This window comes from Spea bombifrons, chromosome 13 (genome assembly GCF_027358695.1).
Source record: "Spea bombifrons isolate aSpeBom1 chromosome 13, aSpeBom1.2.pri, whole genome shotgun sequence".
In the NCBI taxonomy this organism is placed as follows: domain Eukaryota; kingdom Metazoa; phylum Chordata; class Amphibia; order Anura; family Pelobatidae; genus Spea; species Spea bombifrons.
Window position 1 is genome coordinate 11,495,249 of NC_071099.1, and position 18,873 is coordinate 11,514,121.

General features: G+C 44.6%; 1 protein-coding gene across 3 annotated transcripts in view; it reads right to left on the reverse strand.

Annotated features, from left to right (window-relative positions):
* Positions 1-18,262, reverse strand: part of PHACTR3 (phosphatase and actin regulator 3) — a 33,686-nt gene extending 15,424 nt beyond the window's left edge. The window contains exons 1-6 of one of the 3 annotated variants that reach the window (XM_053452974.1): positions 17,910-18,262; positions 10,178-10,336; positions 9,851-9,928; positions 5,848-6,109; positions 5,519-5,751; positions 5,113-5,266 (exon numbers count right to left, since the gene is read on the reverse strand). In XM_053452974.1, the coding sequence (XP_053308949.1) occupies positions 5,113-5,266; positions 5,519-5,751; positions 5,848-6,109; positions 9,851-9,928; positions 10,178-10,336; positions 17,910-18,009 (986 nt within the window). In that variant the 5' untranslated portion in view covers positions 18,010-18,262. Of the gene's footprint in view, positions 1-5,112; positions 5,267-5,518; positions 5,752-5,847; positions 6,110-6,298; positions 6,497-6,931; positions 7,660-9,850; positions 9,929-10,177; positions 10,337-17,909 lie in introns of those variants that run through there. The other 2 variants (XM_053452972.1, XM_053452973.1) reach the window with 2 other exon arrangements.
* Positions 18,263-18,873: the final 611 nt, after the last annotated feature.

Genomic DNA, 18,873 nt, shown 5'->3' on the forward strand with positions numbered 1-18,873 from the left:
GAACAGTTTCTGAAACGAGATCCGGAGAACCACTAATGGCCCAGAATTTACAGATAATCTATTTTTATGGCCAAAAATTAAAATAAGGACCATTGGAGGTCCTTAAATGAAGGGTTTTAGAAACACAGGACTATGGCGGCTTACGATTCTTAAATTAAAGGGGTTAATGCACAGTTTCACAGTCGCTGTTGCATTTTCCGTCGATCGATATTTTCCCGCTAAGCATCGCGTTCTCAGCTCAGGAAAAATACCCCCGATGGATTTCCCCGAGCCGCGGTTTGCGGAGTTAACATACTAATCGCAGGCGAGGGAGACACCAAATCATTTACTCCCTTCCTCCCCCCAAATTGCTAAAAATAGAGAGACACCAAATCAAATTCCCTACAATGCCGGAGGGGTCTGTCAGAACCATATTCAGGAAATTAGTCAAGCCCGATGTGACGTAAGGCCGGGGGAGCGATAATATAACCTGATGACAAAGATCGACGGAGTGAAATGATCATTTTATAGGGATCTCCAGAATTTGATGCGACAAATCTTTCCAGAAATGGGCAACGCCAGCCATGGCATCTATACGGAGAACGGATCCGCAGACGCGGTCAATAAATACACCGAGTTTCAACGAATACTTCAACGCTTCGCAGGGAAATTGCATAAAATTCAGACGATCAGACTGAGTTATCTACGTTCCATGGTTATTATTATTATTATTATTATTGCGATCGCATGTACGTTTCCCCCAAATGAGACATCGCTGGCGTTATTTGCCAAACAGCTCAATACTTTTTGGGAATAGGCATGCATTAAACTTTTTAGAGAGAAACGGGAGGTTAAAGAGAAGATCTAAATTTTAACTATTTTTCCTCCATATATACATGAAAAAAGTTTATTTTAGGACCTCTCTAGTAAATGCTCTTGATTAAACTTATAATATAATAATAATAATATAATAGTAATATAATAATAATAATAATATACATTTTTGGACCAGTCCTGAAATAGAATACTGAAGTTTTGGCAATGAAATGTCCCAATAATTTAATGGCCAAAAGCATATATTTTCTCAAGAGCCGAAAGGCGTAATACATATGGTCCAACTTCACAGGAGAAACCCGGGGAAGAACCCGCTGGGAAAGCCGGAGACACCCATTACTTTAGACATCTCCATGTGGAATTCCAAAAAAGTTAGTGACCCAAAATCTTAAAGTTCGAACAGCGCAGGGGAAACAGCCCCAGAACGTCTCTTGTTGGCCAAATCCTTCTACGTCGATACCCGTTAACAACCCTCAAAATAAATCACGCTTTATCCCCCTCAATGCAAATAAAATGTTAGTTAAATGTACTGAGAGTCGTTTATTTGTAGTTTTTTAACCACAGGTCTGTTCTGTAATTGTTGGGTAATTCCGAGACTGTTCAGCGGCTCAGACGCTCGAAATACGTTTGGGGATTTAGGCTGACGTATTATGGAGATAATTAGCTATTTTGACGTCATTCTTTCATTTAAAGTGTTTTTTTGGGGGGGAAAGAGGTGAAAGCAACATCATGAAGCAGCTTTGCGAGGCTGGGCCCAACTGCTGTGCGTTTTCCCGTCACCGGAGGAGAAAATTGCAGAGTATGGAGCTCGGCTCCTACATGCCGCTTGCGTATTAACGCTCTAGATTTCTAGATTCAACCGTATAATCAGACGACTCTGCGGAACAATCACAGTCACTGAATTCACATCCAGAGCCTTTTGTTCATGACATTAAAAGTGTTTAATGTGAATCCGTAAACGCGTTTCGCTACAATGTAACACCAGACAGCATTGTCTTTCTCCGTACTTATTCTAAACACTTTGCATCATTACCCGCAGACGAGCAAATGCTTTCAGCTCCCTTAATTCAACGTGGAAATGAATTACTTGCAATTTTATGTCTTTTATGAAAACAACACAATATTCACATTTTGTGACTTTTTAAACTTTTGACTGCAGAACGAGCTGATTTAATTTTCTGTGTTGCTAACATTCTGACCTTGTTCATCAGGATACCGCGTGGTGGGATCGTCACAAATGAACTTAAATGTGTCATTTTTCTCCAATTCGATATCAATGATAAATTATTTAAGGGTATTTTTTAATAAATAATAAAAAATAAAAATATTTATTTTTTTCAATAAGTAATAATAATAAAAAAAAGAACGAATAAAAATTACAATAATAAAAATAATTTATTATTATAATTTGTTGAAAAAGATTTTTTTTATGGAATTCAATGGTAAAAACCAAGATACTTTTCAAATATAGCCTTAAAAGTGGTTTAAGAAAATGGCAGGGGACAAAAAGATTGGCATTTGGTCGTCTTAATTAACCGAACATACCATTCGCGGTTTGGCGTTACTAAAACCAGAGAAACGTGGGTTAACATCTCGCATACATGTGCGTGTTAAGCCGCCGACCACGTGTCATCTTAAGATGAAGGGCTATTTCTGCTACATATTTAATGCTTTGTTTTTTTAATCGTGCGCTCGAGGCTTTAATTTTTATGGATTATCAGCTGAATCTCTGCAACGGTATTGATCACATCCAGCCTGGCCACCAACAGCGAGCTGATGATAGAAATAGTTCCGCAAACTCCATGCTGTGTTTTATAGGAGAAAGTTCAGCGCTTGCTTCGCCCACCCGGTCACGTTTTTGGTTAAGGGCCGGCACATGGAAATCCCACAAAGCCCTGCGGAGTTGCCACATTTCAGCATCCCATCTTCAAAACAGCCCCGTGATCCGTGTTATTAACTCCGCTACAACGCCCCCCCCCCGGGTAACGAGGTCGCCATCAAACGGCCGCTAAAGGTCGGCACGAGAAGCGTTCAAACCCCCGAAGGGAGCTCCACGTGTAACGAGGCGGCTAAAAATAGCATTCTTTATTGCAGGTGATTTAGAACAGGAAAAGGATTAACAATGTATGTGACTTGGGTGTTCGTTTGGTGGACTGATGTTGCAAACTGTATCTCAAGTGGAAAACTCTAATTCTGGAGAAAAGACAATTAAGAATCACGCGCAGTTTTGATCGCCAGAGGTCTCGCCAAAGCTCGAATTTTCAGCAGCCGTTGGAATTCATGCCCAACACACCCGGGGCTGATTTTCAAAAACAAAAGGCTCCGGGTCACCCAAGTTTTGGCATCGTTGGCTTGTTTACTGATGTCGCACGTGCTGATGGAAACTGAGGAGTCTCTAGATGGCCCACAGTAGAAGATATCGATGTCCTAAAAGGACAACAATTGCCAAGTGGAAGCGAGCCTGCAGGAAACCAGTGCCAATTATCTCCCTAGGCGCGCACGCACTCGCACTATCCCCCAGCCCATTCTCTATATCACATGCAGACGCATTGTAGCCACAAACAATCATGGTCGTCTTTAACATGGGGTACATCTACTCTGAGCCCAGGCTTATCCTAGGGGCTCACAACAGCTGTCCCTTGGGCCCCCTCAACATCCACCCCAGTTCTTCAAGTGTTTTCCGTTCTGCACCCACTGAACAGCAAACTGCGCGGCTCTGTGACCCCCTTCAATGGTCATCAGAAAAGCTGTGAGTTTGCCAAGACTTTCTAGAATAACATTAACCTCCCAAATAAAGGGGTCTGAGAAGCGTGAGCCATTATCCATCGAAAGACATCATTATCTGCATGAACCCTACCTGAAATAACTTCACACACCTGCAATTATCCCGTCGAACCCCCCCACCCCCTTTTCCAGGTAACCACCTAAACTGAAATTGTGCCTTGATAGCAGCTGAACGAAATGACTGATAATCCCCCAAATACATTTCCAGATAATGGTTCCAGCAGTTGCTTGGTTACCAGAAGCCACGATCTGAGCGTTAGGCGTGATCCTGCTCAGCGGCATGCAGCCGATGTAAAACGCCGGGGTAATTAGCTTTCATAAAGAAATATAATAGTGCATAACGAGGGTAATTCCACCACTCGCTGCTCGGCGTGCTCCTGAAATTGTCCTTATAAAGAAACAACCGAACAGAAGTCGTTTTCCAAACGCTCACCGCTGGCCCCTGTGCCATAACGGCTCACAAAATAAAGGTCCCTTTGGAAGCCTCCAGCAAAAGTGTGCGTGTTTTCAATAAAAAGGCAAAAATACAAAACAAGGAAAAAGGATTCAATCTCGGGATGACGGATACATTTTAGTTGGCGGCGTTCTCTTTTTCTTTTGAGAGTCACATTGTAAGCAAATAAATCTTGGTGTAAAAGTGGATCAAGAATTTCATAAGATTAGGTGTATAATAAAAAATGTATTTTTAAATTAAACCTAATCATTTGCCCCTCTCTTCATTCGATTAGAATGGAAGTTGTCTTCTAATTAATAAAGGGGTGAGTCTAATTTTTAGGAGCGAGATGCATTGCAGTGAGTTTAAGTTAATTTCCTATTTAGCCAATAAATCCTTTAATTATGAGCTAAACTGAGCTCTAAACACCAACAGACAAGTTCCAACCGCCTCGGTTCATCACGCAGGGTTATTGATAGGACCCCCTGTACGCTGCGAGAAGATAATACGGCCTCCAGTACAGAAGATCAAGCACATCAAACAGTGAAAGGTACATTATCTGTATCCAGAAAATCAGCAGAGACGTGCAAATGAACTCACGTTGGCTGTAACGTTTACAGGTTTCTACCCTAATGCACAGTTGCAATATAAACGTGATACTTTAACCCCTTAAGGACAATGGGTTATCCTTAAACCCATAAAACCAATGCATTGTGAGCCCATACATGCACAGGCTTTGTCATGAAGGGGTCAAAAGGTCTACTATACATTCGGTGTTGGTTTCAAATGGTGTTTGTTTCAATGGTCGAAAAGAAGAAGGCGCCATGGGTGATACTTCGTATTGAGTTATTCAAGGTTTTGGGACTTCCAATGCCTTGGAAGATGAGATCTCTGAGGTCTCGAAAGCCTATGTGACTCTATCTCCTTAAAAAGTTATCTCCTATGACTAAAAGAGCAACATGTCATGAAGACGTAAGTATGCCACCATGGTCTGTAAACATGACAGAGTGATTATAGCACCATGGATTCTATCATAATAAAGCCTTTCCACCACCGCCAAGAACACTCGCTCATTGCCTTACTTTGACAGTTTAATTTCAATCTGTTGTCGGATCTCCTGTCTCTCCTCGTCCGTCCTCTGTGGGAAGATGTTCCTGTCTTCCAGCTCCTGTTTGCTGGGTCTGTTCCTCAGTTTCACAGCCAGAATTTCTTTTTTACATTTTCTCGGCAAAGTCCCTGGAAACCGAGGTAGAAGAGACACAGGTCATGGGTGACAGAAAAGGACCAAGGTCTTTGAAAAAAGAAATAGCATGTCAAGCGTTCATTTCTTGTCTATGGATCTTAACAAATGACTTGAAGAAATACAGATTTCCAGTTACTTCCCCAGTATTTTTTTTAATGAGATGAACACTTTGGGGCCAATTGTTCCAGGTTGACCTGAGCACAGATAACAGGCTAATTTTAGTTCTATTTGGCAGATCTTCTCACCAGAAATGATGGAGCTGTTCAAAGCATCTTCGTCCTGATAAAGCATCATGTCATCAGAATCTCTCATCAGGTTTTCCTTATTTTCATCTGCCTCCTTCACTGACCCGCACTTGTTCTCTGCATCTTCATCATGAGAAATAATGGTGTCTCTGCACTTGTCCATGCTGGATGGCCTAGAGGTTCGGAAGTCCACTCTCTTCTTGGGCGAAGCTTTTATTTCCCGGCCTTGAAAGCTGAAAACAGAAACAATTTGGTCAAACATAACTTGCAGAGTTAGAGGCAAAGTAACTGAATATCTAGCAACCACATAATTTCAGCCGTTGGCTTACCTGTCCTGGCGATGCTTTGTAGCTAATGCTCGGTGGAGTTCTTCGATGACTCTGCTGGAAGGCATGTGTAGGGCAGTCAGGCGTGGTGAGCCCGATGGGCTGGCTTGGTGCTGCCCTCTGCCCACTTGCCCATGGGGTTCCGTCACCTTCTGGGCATGGAAGATATTGGTGTGTCCTGAGATATGAGATGAACCAAGAGTGGTAGAATTCTTCAGAATGGTCGAGGGAGGAGACTTAATGGGGAACTCCTCTATTTCTGCACCTCGAGAAAAGTTGGAGAGAATAAGAGTTAATAACCTGTTCTGATCACATTTTGAAGGACTAAATATCTCAGTTAGGTAGAACGATGGCGTCAATCACATCCACCGCTGGCTACACTACGAATTTAGTGAAACAGCAGCCATGTCTGTGGATTGAAGGGGATGACCACCTATGGAAGCCATTATCGTACCTGTCACACACTGGTTAACCCAAGAGTTTCCCTTTGGCTGAGGTGTTGGAAGCAGAGGAGGGCTGGATATTTCTGACGCGTGTCTCTCCAGCGGCGGGGAGTCCACAGGTTCAGTAAGCAATAAGGCTTGTAAGGTCCTCTCGACCGAGGCAAGGCTGGACTCTTTGAGGTCATCATCAGACGTGGAATTAACTCTGCCTGAAGGAACAGCGGAGCAGAAGGCAGCTGATACACGGCATAAACCTATTATTTTGTTGATACTCATAATGGCCGCGGAGAGAGGATGAATGCAGAAAGCAGAGGAAACAGAGTTTTTGTGTGGAAGCCTAAAGTGGTATTTTCCACCATTTTTAGAATTGCTGTAAACATTTTCACACACCTCTAGTGGTGAGTGAAGACCAAAATTATGAAAATAAGGAAGCTCCTGTAAAGAACAGATTGAACAAGCTGATTTGTTATTTCATTGTTAATATTCAGACAGAATATTTTTTTTAATTATCACATAGGAACTGCCTGCAAAGTGTGACCTCATAAGGCGCATCACTCTCTCTTGGGCCCCATGCATGAACACGTGATGTATGGTTACCACCTAATATTCCTTTCCAGGGACTATGTGAATTTTGACTGAGATACCTGGTTCCATCTCAGTCTGCTCAGAGTGCTGGTCCTCGCCAACAGAGCTAACATTCAGTGTGGCCGCGGCAGAGATTTCTTGCAGGTTCTCCTCAGAGGTAAAAGCCGAACTCTCTGGGGATGAAAGGTCACTGTTGTCCTGTCTTGTGTCATCATCGGGTGGACATGCTTTGGATTCTGTGTCTGAAACATCACAGCTTTAAACCACGGTCAGCCATTAAATTTAACGCGTAACGACCGCAAAAGAAGAGCATTCCCAGAACTTTCAACACCCACATTTTTAATATTTTAAAATTCTATAATTTAGAACTTTAGAATTTTAGAATTTCCACCTTGCGATGTCTAAGCCAGTTCAATGAACTCCGTGGTATACACAGAGAGCGAGAGGAGCCCCTACTGTCCATACCCGGTACTGCACAATACCAGTCATCTGAGTGAGTATCTCCCCGTCACTATGAGAGGGTAAAATTATTTTTTGGGGGTCATATCCCACGTACGGTGTAACCTGAGGCTTCTGTCATCAGTCCCTCCTCAAGGAACCTTCTACTCCATATAAATTCTATTAATAACGCAGAGAAATAGAGCCTCCCTAATGGAATATATTGCCACCTTCTGTCCAAATACCAGTAACAACCTCCAAATCCAGACCCTAACTTCTCATATCAATATGTAGCGTCTTTCCTCCCTGGCTTAATCCAAATTCACAGCAACATATTTATTAATCGGGGAAAGAGGGACATATTGCCACCTTAATGCAGACTAAGGCAACACATAATGCAATGTGGGTAATCGTTGTATTATACCGTATTGGCTCGAATATAGGTCGCACTTTTTTCCCCCACTTTAAGACTTTAAAGTGGGGGTGCGGCCTATATTCGGGGTCTAGTGCCCGACGCCCGGGACATGCAGTCCCGGGCGCCAGGCAGGCAGCGGGGTTAGGATACAGATCCCCCGCAACGGTGCAGGGGACCTGCATCCTACTCTCGGATGTCCTCAGACAGCCTCCCCTGCCAGCACTTTCCACGGGGGGGGGTGCCGGCACGGGAGGTTGTCTAAGCGCATCATCTGGACGGTCACCGGCTGCAGCGATGCGGGTAAACAGCCTCCGGGTTGTTTACCCGCATCGCCGCAGCCGGTGACCGGCCACACGATGCATTTTACCTCTGCCCCCAAGACTTACCGGAGCAGACTCCCGGGTGTCTTGCGGAGCGCCGGCGGGGGACATCTACGCAATACGCGTATACAACTTCCCGTTGTATACGCGTATTGCGTAGATGCCCCCCGCCGGCCCCGCAAGACACCCGGGAGTCTGCTCCGGTAAGTCGGGGGGGGGAGGAGGAGGACAGTGGTAGCATCTCGGGGGGAGGAGGACAGTGGCAGCATATCTCGGGGAGGGAGGACAGTGGCAGCATATCTCGGGGGGGGGGAGACAGAGTGGCAGAATTTTTTTTTTTTGGTGCTTTTTAAAGAAAAAAACTTTTTCTTTAAAAAAGCACCAAACTTTTAGGGTGCGGCCTATATACGGGGGCGGCCTATATCCGAGCCAATACGGTAATTAAAATAATCAGACCAACCATCACTGTTTTTCCCACACTGTACCAGCAGGGGGCAGACTACACCACTCCACCTTTTCCACTTTTTTCGCCCACATTCTAAAAATGACCAAAATATTCCCTAGAGACGTTCCCTTAGAAAAAAAAAACTGTTGCTGCCCGGAGTTTCCCCGGTCTTCTGCTTTTACACAATGCATGCTGAGGTTTTAGCGGATAGTCGTCGCGCGATGTGAAGCGCGGGAATTCAGTTTCCAACCACTTTCTCCAGGCTTTTGAGTTCTCATGCAAGTTACCGCGAAAAAAAGTGCAAAATGGTAACATTTTTTGCAAAGGTACCACAGGGACTGGTTCTGGGACCATACCCAGGAACTTTTAGGCTGCAGCTTCCCAGAGCCCTCCCTTCCCGGGATGTATGTGGGCGGTCCCACTGACATCGGTGGGCGGTCCCACTGACATTGGTGGGCGGTCCTACTGACTGGAAAACTGGTGTGGTTGATGGGGAAGTGGGCGGGGAATGGGGCGTGTCCCAATGCCGCTCCTGCATCCTTAAGTGTTTCACCGAAGACACGGAGAAGCAGGTGCTTCACCCAGAGTCTCCAGGCGAAACCAGGGGAGTTCCCAGGTGTGACTGGGACCCATACTTTTTATTAGTAGCGGGAAGAGGGAGGGGGTTCTGCCACTTTACAGATCTCTGGTCAGACCTCACCTAGAGTATTAGGGGCAGTTCCCCATTCTCCAGAAAGATATTGACACATTGGAGAGAGTTCAGAGGAGGCGAATAAAATCGTGACTAAAGGATCCCAATAGGGGGAGAGAAGAGAGGATGGAAGAGAGACACTTAGATATCTAAAGGGATTTAACAAAGTACAGGAGGGACGTTTATTTCAAAGGAGGAGAAAAGTTACAACAAGAGACCAGAATCTAACACCAGAGGGAATGTAAGGAAGATTTACTTTACTGAGAGGGCGGTAAATGAGTGGATCATTACAGTGAGTGAGGGTATTAAACATGCATAGGACAGACATTTGGCTCCCGAATCCAAGACGAGACCAACGACTGATTAAGGTTTGACAGTAAATAGCCTCCTCACACTGCTGCTCAGCCTCCTCTTAATTCATGAAGTATATAAAGACACAGTTCCTCTATGTGCGGATAGCAAAAACAAGAGAGGAACAAGTTAATATATATAAAAAAACCAATGCCATGGGCCCACGCGGATTTTAATTACTGCTAGTGTCAGAGTTTCTGGTGTAATTGTTGCACAAGGAAAGGCGGATTGGAACGTGAGATGCGTGGAAGGGGGGATTTCCACGCTTCATTGTGACATGGAATGAGTGGAGCATGGAGTTGAAGGATGGAATCTTGCCTTGGTCCATGATTTCCATCAGTTTCCTTTTGATCAGCTCATCTCGATTCTGCCTTGAAGACATCTTCTTGTCAAGAGCTGGAAGAAGATAAAAACACAGGACGGTAGGAGACGTGTCGCGTTGGGCTTTCATGGATGTCACGAGATTTTGGAACACAGTATAAAGTGGTAGTGTGTATTACCCAGTCCCTTCCTCCTATTCACCTAAGATCCCTGATCTCCTACCGTGCAGCATCTGGCTTGGGTGGAGGCCCCGTAACGTTCACCAAGCCCTATTGTATCGTTCCCACCTAGCCGCAGACGTGTCTAAGGATGGGGAGAAATTACCTGAAGTCTGCTTGAGTTTTTCATTCTTCTTTTTCCTCCATTTCCACGGTTTGAAGATCCTGCCTAGCGTGGCCAGCTTGCCGTTCCTTCTGGCCGGTGGTGTGCCAATCCTTGAGACCAAATGGTCGGAGCGAAGCGCGGGGGATTGAGCCATCTCCTCTGGGTACCAGAAATATGTAAAAAGAAAACACATCAGAAAAGAGTGACCGATTAACACGGCACGACAGCCACGAGCAGAACCCACCGAGTCCCACTGTGTATGGAAGGGAAAAGCGAGCGTGTACACACATCAACATGTCCAGAATGTAGGGCAAGTACTGACCGTGCCTCCAGTCCCATGTTACATTTTAAGATATGTTTCACGGGGGCAAAAGGATTGGGTAATGAGGAGGCACCAAGCCACAGGAATACCCAGAGGGTATCAGACCCCGAAAAGCTAGCACAGGACACATAAGCAGATACCCCAACTGGCACAGCCAAGCTCCACTTCCAAGAGGGAGACAGAGACTAACAAGATGATGGATGGAGAAGACAAACTAATCGATTACACTTGAAATAAAGTTTTTAATGACTGGGTTTTAATTTTTTTTTCAATATTCACATGATTTTATTTTTTTTTCTGACATGTCTCGGTTCTTCACTGTGCCGCATCCTGTAGAGCTTGTCGATGGCGGTGCAAAGTGCCACCACAGACAGGGACACCAGAAGACATTCTATCTGTTATCCGATGCAACCCCCCCCTCTCTCCAACCGATCTAAAACATATTAATAAGGTGTAACTAGTATACTGCAGTAAAAGAGATGCCAACGTTTCTCAAGCAATGATTTCTCGACACCATCGACGTCGGACGTATTTAAAATTTACAAACAGACAAGAGTTTTGAAAGTCCAGATGAAGAATGAAAAATCGAAACCATTTTTTGGTCTTTACAGTATATTAAAATATTAAAATTAAATATCATAATAAATGGTAAATATAATTCATGTTCTCCGATGGAAACAAAATGCTGAACTGACACAAAGTAACAAACCCTCTTCTGATCCCCGGGTCTCGCAGGGTTTGGATAAATTGCAGCCATTTTATTTGTGAAATATCAGCAAAGCAAGGTCCCCGGGGGCCGTCATCTGATTCTTTAATGATCCAGACAGCAGAAGATATATTTGAATTGCTTGTGATGGTTAAAATTGTGATTGAAGCAGTTATTGATGTTTTATGATGTCATTGTTTACACAGTGATATTAAATCAGAAATCCCCTTAAAAACATAATCTTGGTTCTATCTCATTTTGTTCCAATAAACTCCCTTATCTGCAGACCTGGAGCTGCTGTCGCTATCAGTCATGTAATATTTTAAGTGACTTTCCCTTCTCAATCACCACACTGAGCAGATGCTTTATGGCAATGCTAATAAAGTCCATTCCTCCATAGACTTTCATTAGTCAGAGAGTCTATGATTAAGTGATTAAGACTGAGCCATTCTATTGTTTCTCACAGGCGGTATGATAAGGGGCCGGGGTGTTTGTCAGCTGCCCGAAAACTTTATGTTATGGGGCAAAAAAAACAGGACTGGGTTAAAAACGAAAAACAACGGAATATTTACGAAAACGAATTTTTCATCTGATACTAGGAATAACATAAGGGTGGGACATCCGACATCCCCTTTAATGATATTAGAGTTTAAACAACACTTTTACTGACAGAGAAATGTGCACACTGTACCTTTAAACTCTTAATTCTGGTGTTTCTAATATTTGTAAACCATTAGCCCCATACAGCTGGCATTAAAATGGTTAAATTGTATCTTTTGCTCCATGCGATTAGCACAGCCTCATTTCTCCCGACCCCCGCTAATAGAATGGCTATTTGCATCCATCTTTCAGAGACACCTCAAAATGCGTTGCTTCCGACAGAAGGGGAATCGGATCTGGCGTTAACCCCTTATGTCCTTGCTAGAACCATTTTGTGCCAAATCTCAATTTCCCCACAAAAACGAAGTTCAAAGACCTCCCTCCATAATGCTCATATTAAAGAAAAAAGCCATTACGTCAATTTCGTAGGGCAGAAGCATCTGTGATATGATAGATCTACCCCTCTCTGTTAAGCAAGCACTAACCTCATGGACGCTCCGGAATGGCCCGGATTGGCCCCGCGGTGTCACCCACACCCTGCCAACCGTTCAGCCACATCTCCCGTCAAATGTGGCCCCCTCAAGGTTGAAGAGGCATCGTTTGAAAATACACAGATGGGGGTACGATAAATTGTGTCGTCCCCGGCAGCCCGAGGCAAGCACACATTGGCGGCAGCGGATCGCCCGTTCGCTCCTTCCTGCACCATTTGTTTTTGGGTCCTGTCGGCTCTCTGCTGCCTGAACGGTAGGGACGGCAGCCAAAATGACGCCTCCAGGTGCCCAAGACATCGTTCCCTCTACTTCACGCAGATGATTCATCGATGCCGAGCTGCTCGGGTTTAGAAATTGTTTTATTATCCAAATTGCTGCTGGGCTGCGCCGCGGACCCCCTCCCCTTTATCTCTGGATCCCCGGGGGTCTTCCTGTTGAGCTCTGATAATTACATGCCGGGAGTCCGAGACGCACACATCCTACACGGATTCCCGTAGGCTGCAATAAAATCCAATCATCGAAACACCCTTATTAATGCGCCACGTCAGGACCCAAATATTTGGATACAATGTCAACACGTCGGGGTACATCTCATATTGTATTTCCCGAGTGAGGTTCTGAGCTGGGAATTAGACAGGAAGTGCAAAGTGCGCCAGGAATATTGCTCCCCCATCCATTAAAAAAAACAAAACCAGGCATGTAATGTTTAGGAGCCAGTCTCAAAAATGGTGGTTTCAGCACCACGGACAGAGCATCCAATGGGTCCAATTAAAAAAAATGAGGTTTCCTCCTTAAAATAGAAAACGGCTCTGATCGCTGGAAGGAATTCTCAACAGGTTTGAAAAATCGATCTTCGATTCCTTCTTATGATATGAAATTGGACTGGAACCTTGTCCCTGACATTTATATCTTTATCAGTTTCTCTAGGCTCCTGAGTCTAAGACGAGACCGAAGAATGATTAAGGTTTGAGTCTTTATAGCAGAAGAAACAGGCAGACTAGACGGGGGGCTTCTTTTTTTCTTCCTGTTCCCAGCCCCTTTAGTTGGCCATTTAATATTTTATCTACATCGTTAAAGAGAAACGATTGTAAAGTACCCCCTACGGACAGGGCTCCATAAGTAACGAGCAGCGATACATTGTGGAATTTATGGAAAGATCGATACCAAATGCATTATATGACCCCGAGAAGCCATCTCCTCGTGATCAGTCTTTGTGCGTTTCAGGACTTGGACGAAGCAGAGACCGTCCAGACCTGGGCAACGTTCTCACGCGTTATTAACAATAACATCAGTCCGAAGGCGTTCCATTTCTGGATCCCCCCCGTGGGCAGACAGGTTCACGGCCTCTGCTGTCTGCCTTTCTGTTTTGCCGGTGCTCTGTTTTATTTCTGAAATAAATTCTATTAATATTTACAAACCCGTGTGAGAGGCAGACGGGAGACTCTACTGTCTTCTTGTGTCTATCGCAATTACATGATGTCATAACACCCGATTTCATAATGAATTTCATGATAATAAGAGCTTATCACAAATAAATAAATTATTCCGGAACACAATTAAAAGGATCTGTCAGAGAGAGGGGAAGTACTTCACCTGCACTGCACACTTCCTGTGTATAGAGGCAGCTTCCTGTCCAGAGTTAGCTTTCTTTAGAATATAGAATCTCTTTCATCGTAACAAAATGTTTTTTAAACAAGAAAAGCCCTTTTGGGATAACTTGCTAATTTTTCATCCTAATAAGTAGAATGACAGAAATTGATAAATATTGAGTATGTTCACGCCTTAAAATCAGAAATATACGTTTTTGTATTTGACTAATTCTTAACTTGCTGTTCTCGGGATCTGCAAAGATTATTCCTCCCCTATTAAGTTATATCTCCTCTATTGTTAAGTTACTGATTGATGTTGATTGGTTTAGGCAGCCTTTGTTTGGGGAGGGGAATGGGGACATAATGAGACACTCATGCCAGTTCCATGAGGGCAAATAGTCCATTACTTTTACACTAAGCATCTCTAAAACACTAGCCAAAAAGACTGAGGTACAGCTAGTCCATGCCTCCCAACTGTCCCGCCTCACGTGTGACAGTCCTGCAGACACGTATATGGCCCCTAAATCTAAGACGAGACCAACGACTAAGGTTTGAGTCTTAACAGCAGGAGAAATGGGCAACTAGATGGGGGCCAAATGGGGCCGATCTGCGGGTAGGTTCAAGGTTTCTGTATTTTATATTCATCTATTTAGAGCAACTTCCCAGCTGCACCAAATCCAACCAACTAGTCTAGCAACACAGAGGTGCAAACTGCCCCCCCAAAAATTGGTAGACAGACCTCAAAATGATTTCCACCCCTACCCTTATATGATGGCACACACCCCGTGTACAGGGCAGCCATTATAGCAGACTGCCAGGCGATGCCCAAGTAAACATCCACCTCTAGATCCTTCAGCCTCCAAGAAGTTGGGACAGACCTCTACGGCTATCCTTCAGTCCAAACATTTCATGGGCTCCTGAACCGATACATTTACCATCAATACTTGAATAGAACCCTGAAACAAAGTTACCAAACGTCAGAGAACCTGAAGGCGCCCCATAAAGTTCTGGATCTTATGATAAGAGGCAGCACCTATCAACTCCTACCAATCGGCCTTGTGAATGGTGACCGGAGGAGTGGCCGTCGGAAAGACCAAAACATGAATTGTATATTTTCTATATTATATATATTATAATTTTTTGTTTACAGCAATCTGTGCTCCAGACGCAAAGAGACTTTATCCTTGAGTAGATAGTGGGATGTCGGACTTAACCCTTTCACGACAGAAACATAGAATTTGATAAGAACCATTCGGCCCCATCTCATCTGGCCGTATAACAACCTAAATCAATATATTGTATACTTGTGTTTCCCAGATTTCTGCGTTTACCCCCCCCCCAAAAGCTTCCATTCGCAGCTTAGAAGTCACTGGAAATAGTTAATAACGTCCCATTCATCATCTTTGTGGTCAGTTAATTAATATTTGATATATATTAATATTCCGAGCACAGAATTCCCACGGCGGTACACGCGTGTCTGTAAATTAGACAGAAGGGTTTTGGAAACCTCCAATAAGCTCAGAATCACCCGAGTGGCTCCGTACTAAGCGTCACGCAACTAAAACGTGGAGTGACATATCTAACGGAACGGAAGCGGAAGCCTGCTGGCTACAGGAAGATCAAATATCCACCAAACACGCCGAAACGTAACAAAATCACTAAAGATCCGACGCTCTGAGAAATGCAGGCGAGAGACGTCGAGAGTTCTCTTTTAATACAATAAATTGTTTTTGCTACAAAGTGTCCTCGATTCGAGAATTTTACGGCTCATTATTCCCACGATAAGTGACCCTTAAGCCATTGTTATTAATATTTCGAGACCCCCATATACATATATATATGCATTTACGAGACCCCCACCTGAACAAGATGTCTTTACATGCCACTCGCAGCTAATCCTAAACCCGCTCCCTTCCAAATAAAACCCAAGAGGGGGTCTCTGGCAGTGAATGGGCCAAGGGGCTTTAAGTGGAGGTATTCACCTGGCATAGCTGCGGTGAGTGGGTGATGTTCTGCGACCGGGCGGTCTCTCTCTGTGATGAGGGGGTCTCTTTGTTCCTTTGTGCTGTGGCAATTAGCTGGGAGAGACGCCAGAACTATTCAAAGCCCTTGGGTACCACGGATGCTCCTACATCAATCCTACGGGAGGCGTCCCCTCCCCCCACCAGTGGGAGGAAATTCTGCACAGCGCCGTGGAAATGGGGTGGAAAAATGAAGAACGGGCAGTGCGGAAGAAGAGCACATTTACCCTGCTGGCTGGTGTTACAATAAAAAAGACCCCCATCTATGAGAATCTGAATTAAGAAAGGGGGCATTGGGGGGGGCTCTGGTGACCCTTCATGTAAAAAGTGGGCTGTGGGGATATACAGGAAGGTAGACAGGGTCATACCAGGGCAGGCTTCGGGGCCTCCATGCAACAAACCCAAGGTGTAGGGGACCGTGGAGAGTGGGGGGGTACATTGAAAAGCCCGATGACGAGGGGCAAATACTGTAATAATCGGTGCTACGTAGAACAAAGCCCACCCTGCTACACTACAAAGCCCAACACCCCCACGTCATCGCCTTCCCTTTGTGTGTCATTGTAACACCTCCGTAGCAGCCCAAATCATTCCAAGAAAAATCGTAAAGCATGTAGACCCTGCTAACACCAAAGGAGTAGTAGATACAATGCTCAGGAGCCCAGTACAGGCACAACAACAAGACAGGCCCGACCTTTTTTTCTGGAAGCACAAACGGTTGAGCGCAGTCAGTTCACCGAATATTAATTTACCCCGGAGAGCACTTTATTTAAGGGTGGAATTGATTTCTCAGGGTCGACCTACAAAGATATTGATACAAATCCTATTTATTTATTTTTTATAGCTGAGCATTGCTTCCCCGGCTGCTGCGGACTACGATTCCCATCAGGCTCTCTGTAGTCTTTTGTTTGTGGCCCACAGGCTACACGTCGGCCCGTGATATTTACCAAAGCGGATACGTCTATTCAGCGATCTGTAAACGTGGCCCCCACACCCTGTCAGAAACCCTAATTGCTTGCCTGGTAGGCAAAGCCATCAATTATTGCCCTGCTTGTTCTCGTTTCTATAGTAACACCTAAAAAAAAAAACCACACACACACAAAGCCCCTTCAGTGCCATTAAAACCTTGCATGCAAATTATAAATCCGGTACCTGCAACCCTTAATTATGGAGCAAACCCTCCGCTCAGAATAATTAGAGCTACGGAGCTTAAAGCCGCCGCTCCGGTATCACACAATAACCTGTCACAGAACCCCTACCTGAAATTAACACAATTTGGGTTTTTACCCCCAAAAGTGAACACTTTTACACCAATCATTATATACATATAGTACATATATATATATAGATAATGCCAGCGCATGGGGAAAGGTAACTACTAGCAATGCTGTAAACTACTACTCCTATGACACTCAGCCGGCCATGAGAGGCATGGCCTTCGGTTACAGTAGTCTTAGAGGTTACCTATTGATTTTGCCCAAAATAATTACAAAAGCAATAAGGCAAACACACAGACGCACAGCATGCACAGCAGCACCCCATATACACAACAAAGTATCATATAGAAATGTATATAGAAAAGAGAATTTCTGGAGTTTTGGGCTCTTTGCAGGGCCCTGGTGGGTGCTGCTCGGGCCCCTGCGGTATATGCTCGGGCCCCTGCGGTATATGCTCGGGCCCCTGCGGTATATGCTCGGGCCCCGCTGTTGCAGAATAATAATGATATGTATCAGGGATGGTGGAATTTGCTAATTTTCTTTATTTCAGCTGCACCAGAGCTAATTGCCTCTGCTCAGTGTGGCTGCAGTAATGGGGGGGTCTGTGCCGGTATTTCTGCGATTTGGGGCATGGGGGGCTCTCGGTACTTATTATGTATGCCCTCTGCTTTGTTAACCCATTCCGGTCCAGCAGGCGAGGGAGACAATAGGTTGAATGGAAAGGGGCCACACCTCCCACACATACACACACACACCCCCTGTATGCATGCACACATTACAATGGGGTACCTGCACTGTCCTCTGACCCAGGCTCTCTGATGATATTGGGGTCACTGTGTGATCTGCCCCTCTGCAGAAATGATCCAGGGTGATCTTGTGATCTGGCCATTGGCTCCCAGGTGCATAACTGGTGCGGGTTGCATTAAAGAGGAGGATAAAGAGCAGCAGATGCCAAAATCCAGGGAGGGTGTAAATGTCCTGACCTCAGCAGATTATCCTGGGGTAACTGGGGGTTGCAGGGTACCTGCACCAAATGCAACAAGGGGGTTGCAACATCATGAGCTGGCCATCTTCCTCCAAATGCAGGGAGTCACCAGATCTCCCCCCTCCCCAAATCAAGCCTCCAGTGTTCTTCCCTAAGCATCAGTACAAAACATTGGGATTCTACCATCATGCTTTGCGAGAGGGATGCACCATGCTGACGTCACTGGTCCTGCTAGATTAAATACCTGCACTGCTACAGGGGCAGGCTGAGTGAGATTGCAGTGCCTACACTTTGCCACCAGAGGGCACCCCCGTGCACTGATCTGTCTATGTGTACAAAGCCCTTCCACAGTGGGTTTAATGTGTGTTGTAGAACAGGATGGAGGATGGAGGATGGAACCCTGCACGTTTTTGTGAAATGTCACAGATCAAGCCCATCTGCCCCAAAATACATTTTGCTGTGTGCTTCGATACTACATATAACCTATATGTCAATACTAAATAGTAAATACTGCCTGCTGTGTGCTTTAATATTACATATAACATGTATGTCTTAATACTAAATACTGCCTGCTGTGTGCTTTAATATTACATATAACATGTATGTCTTAATACTAAATACTGCCTGTCGTGTGCTTTAATACTGCATATAACATGTATGTCTTAATACAAAATACTCCTTGCTTTTACATATACAGTCATACTCTATATCTAGTTAATTACATCTAGAGGTTCTAAATAATTCATTGTATTGGTAGCTTTTTCTGCC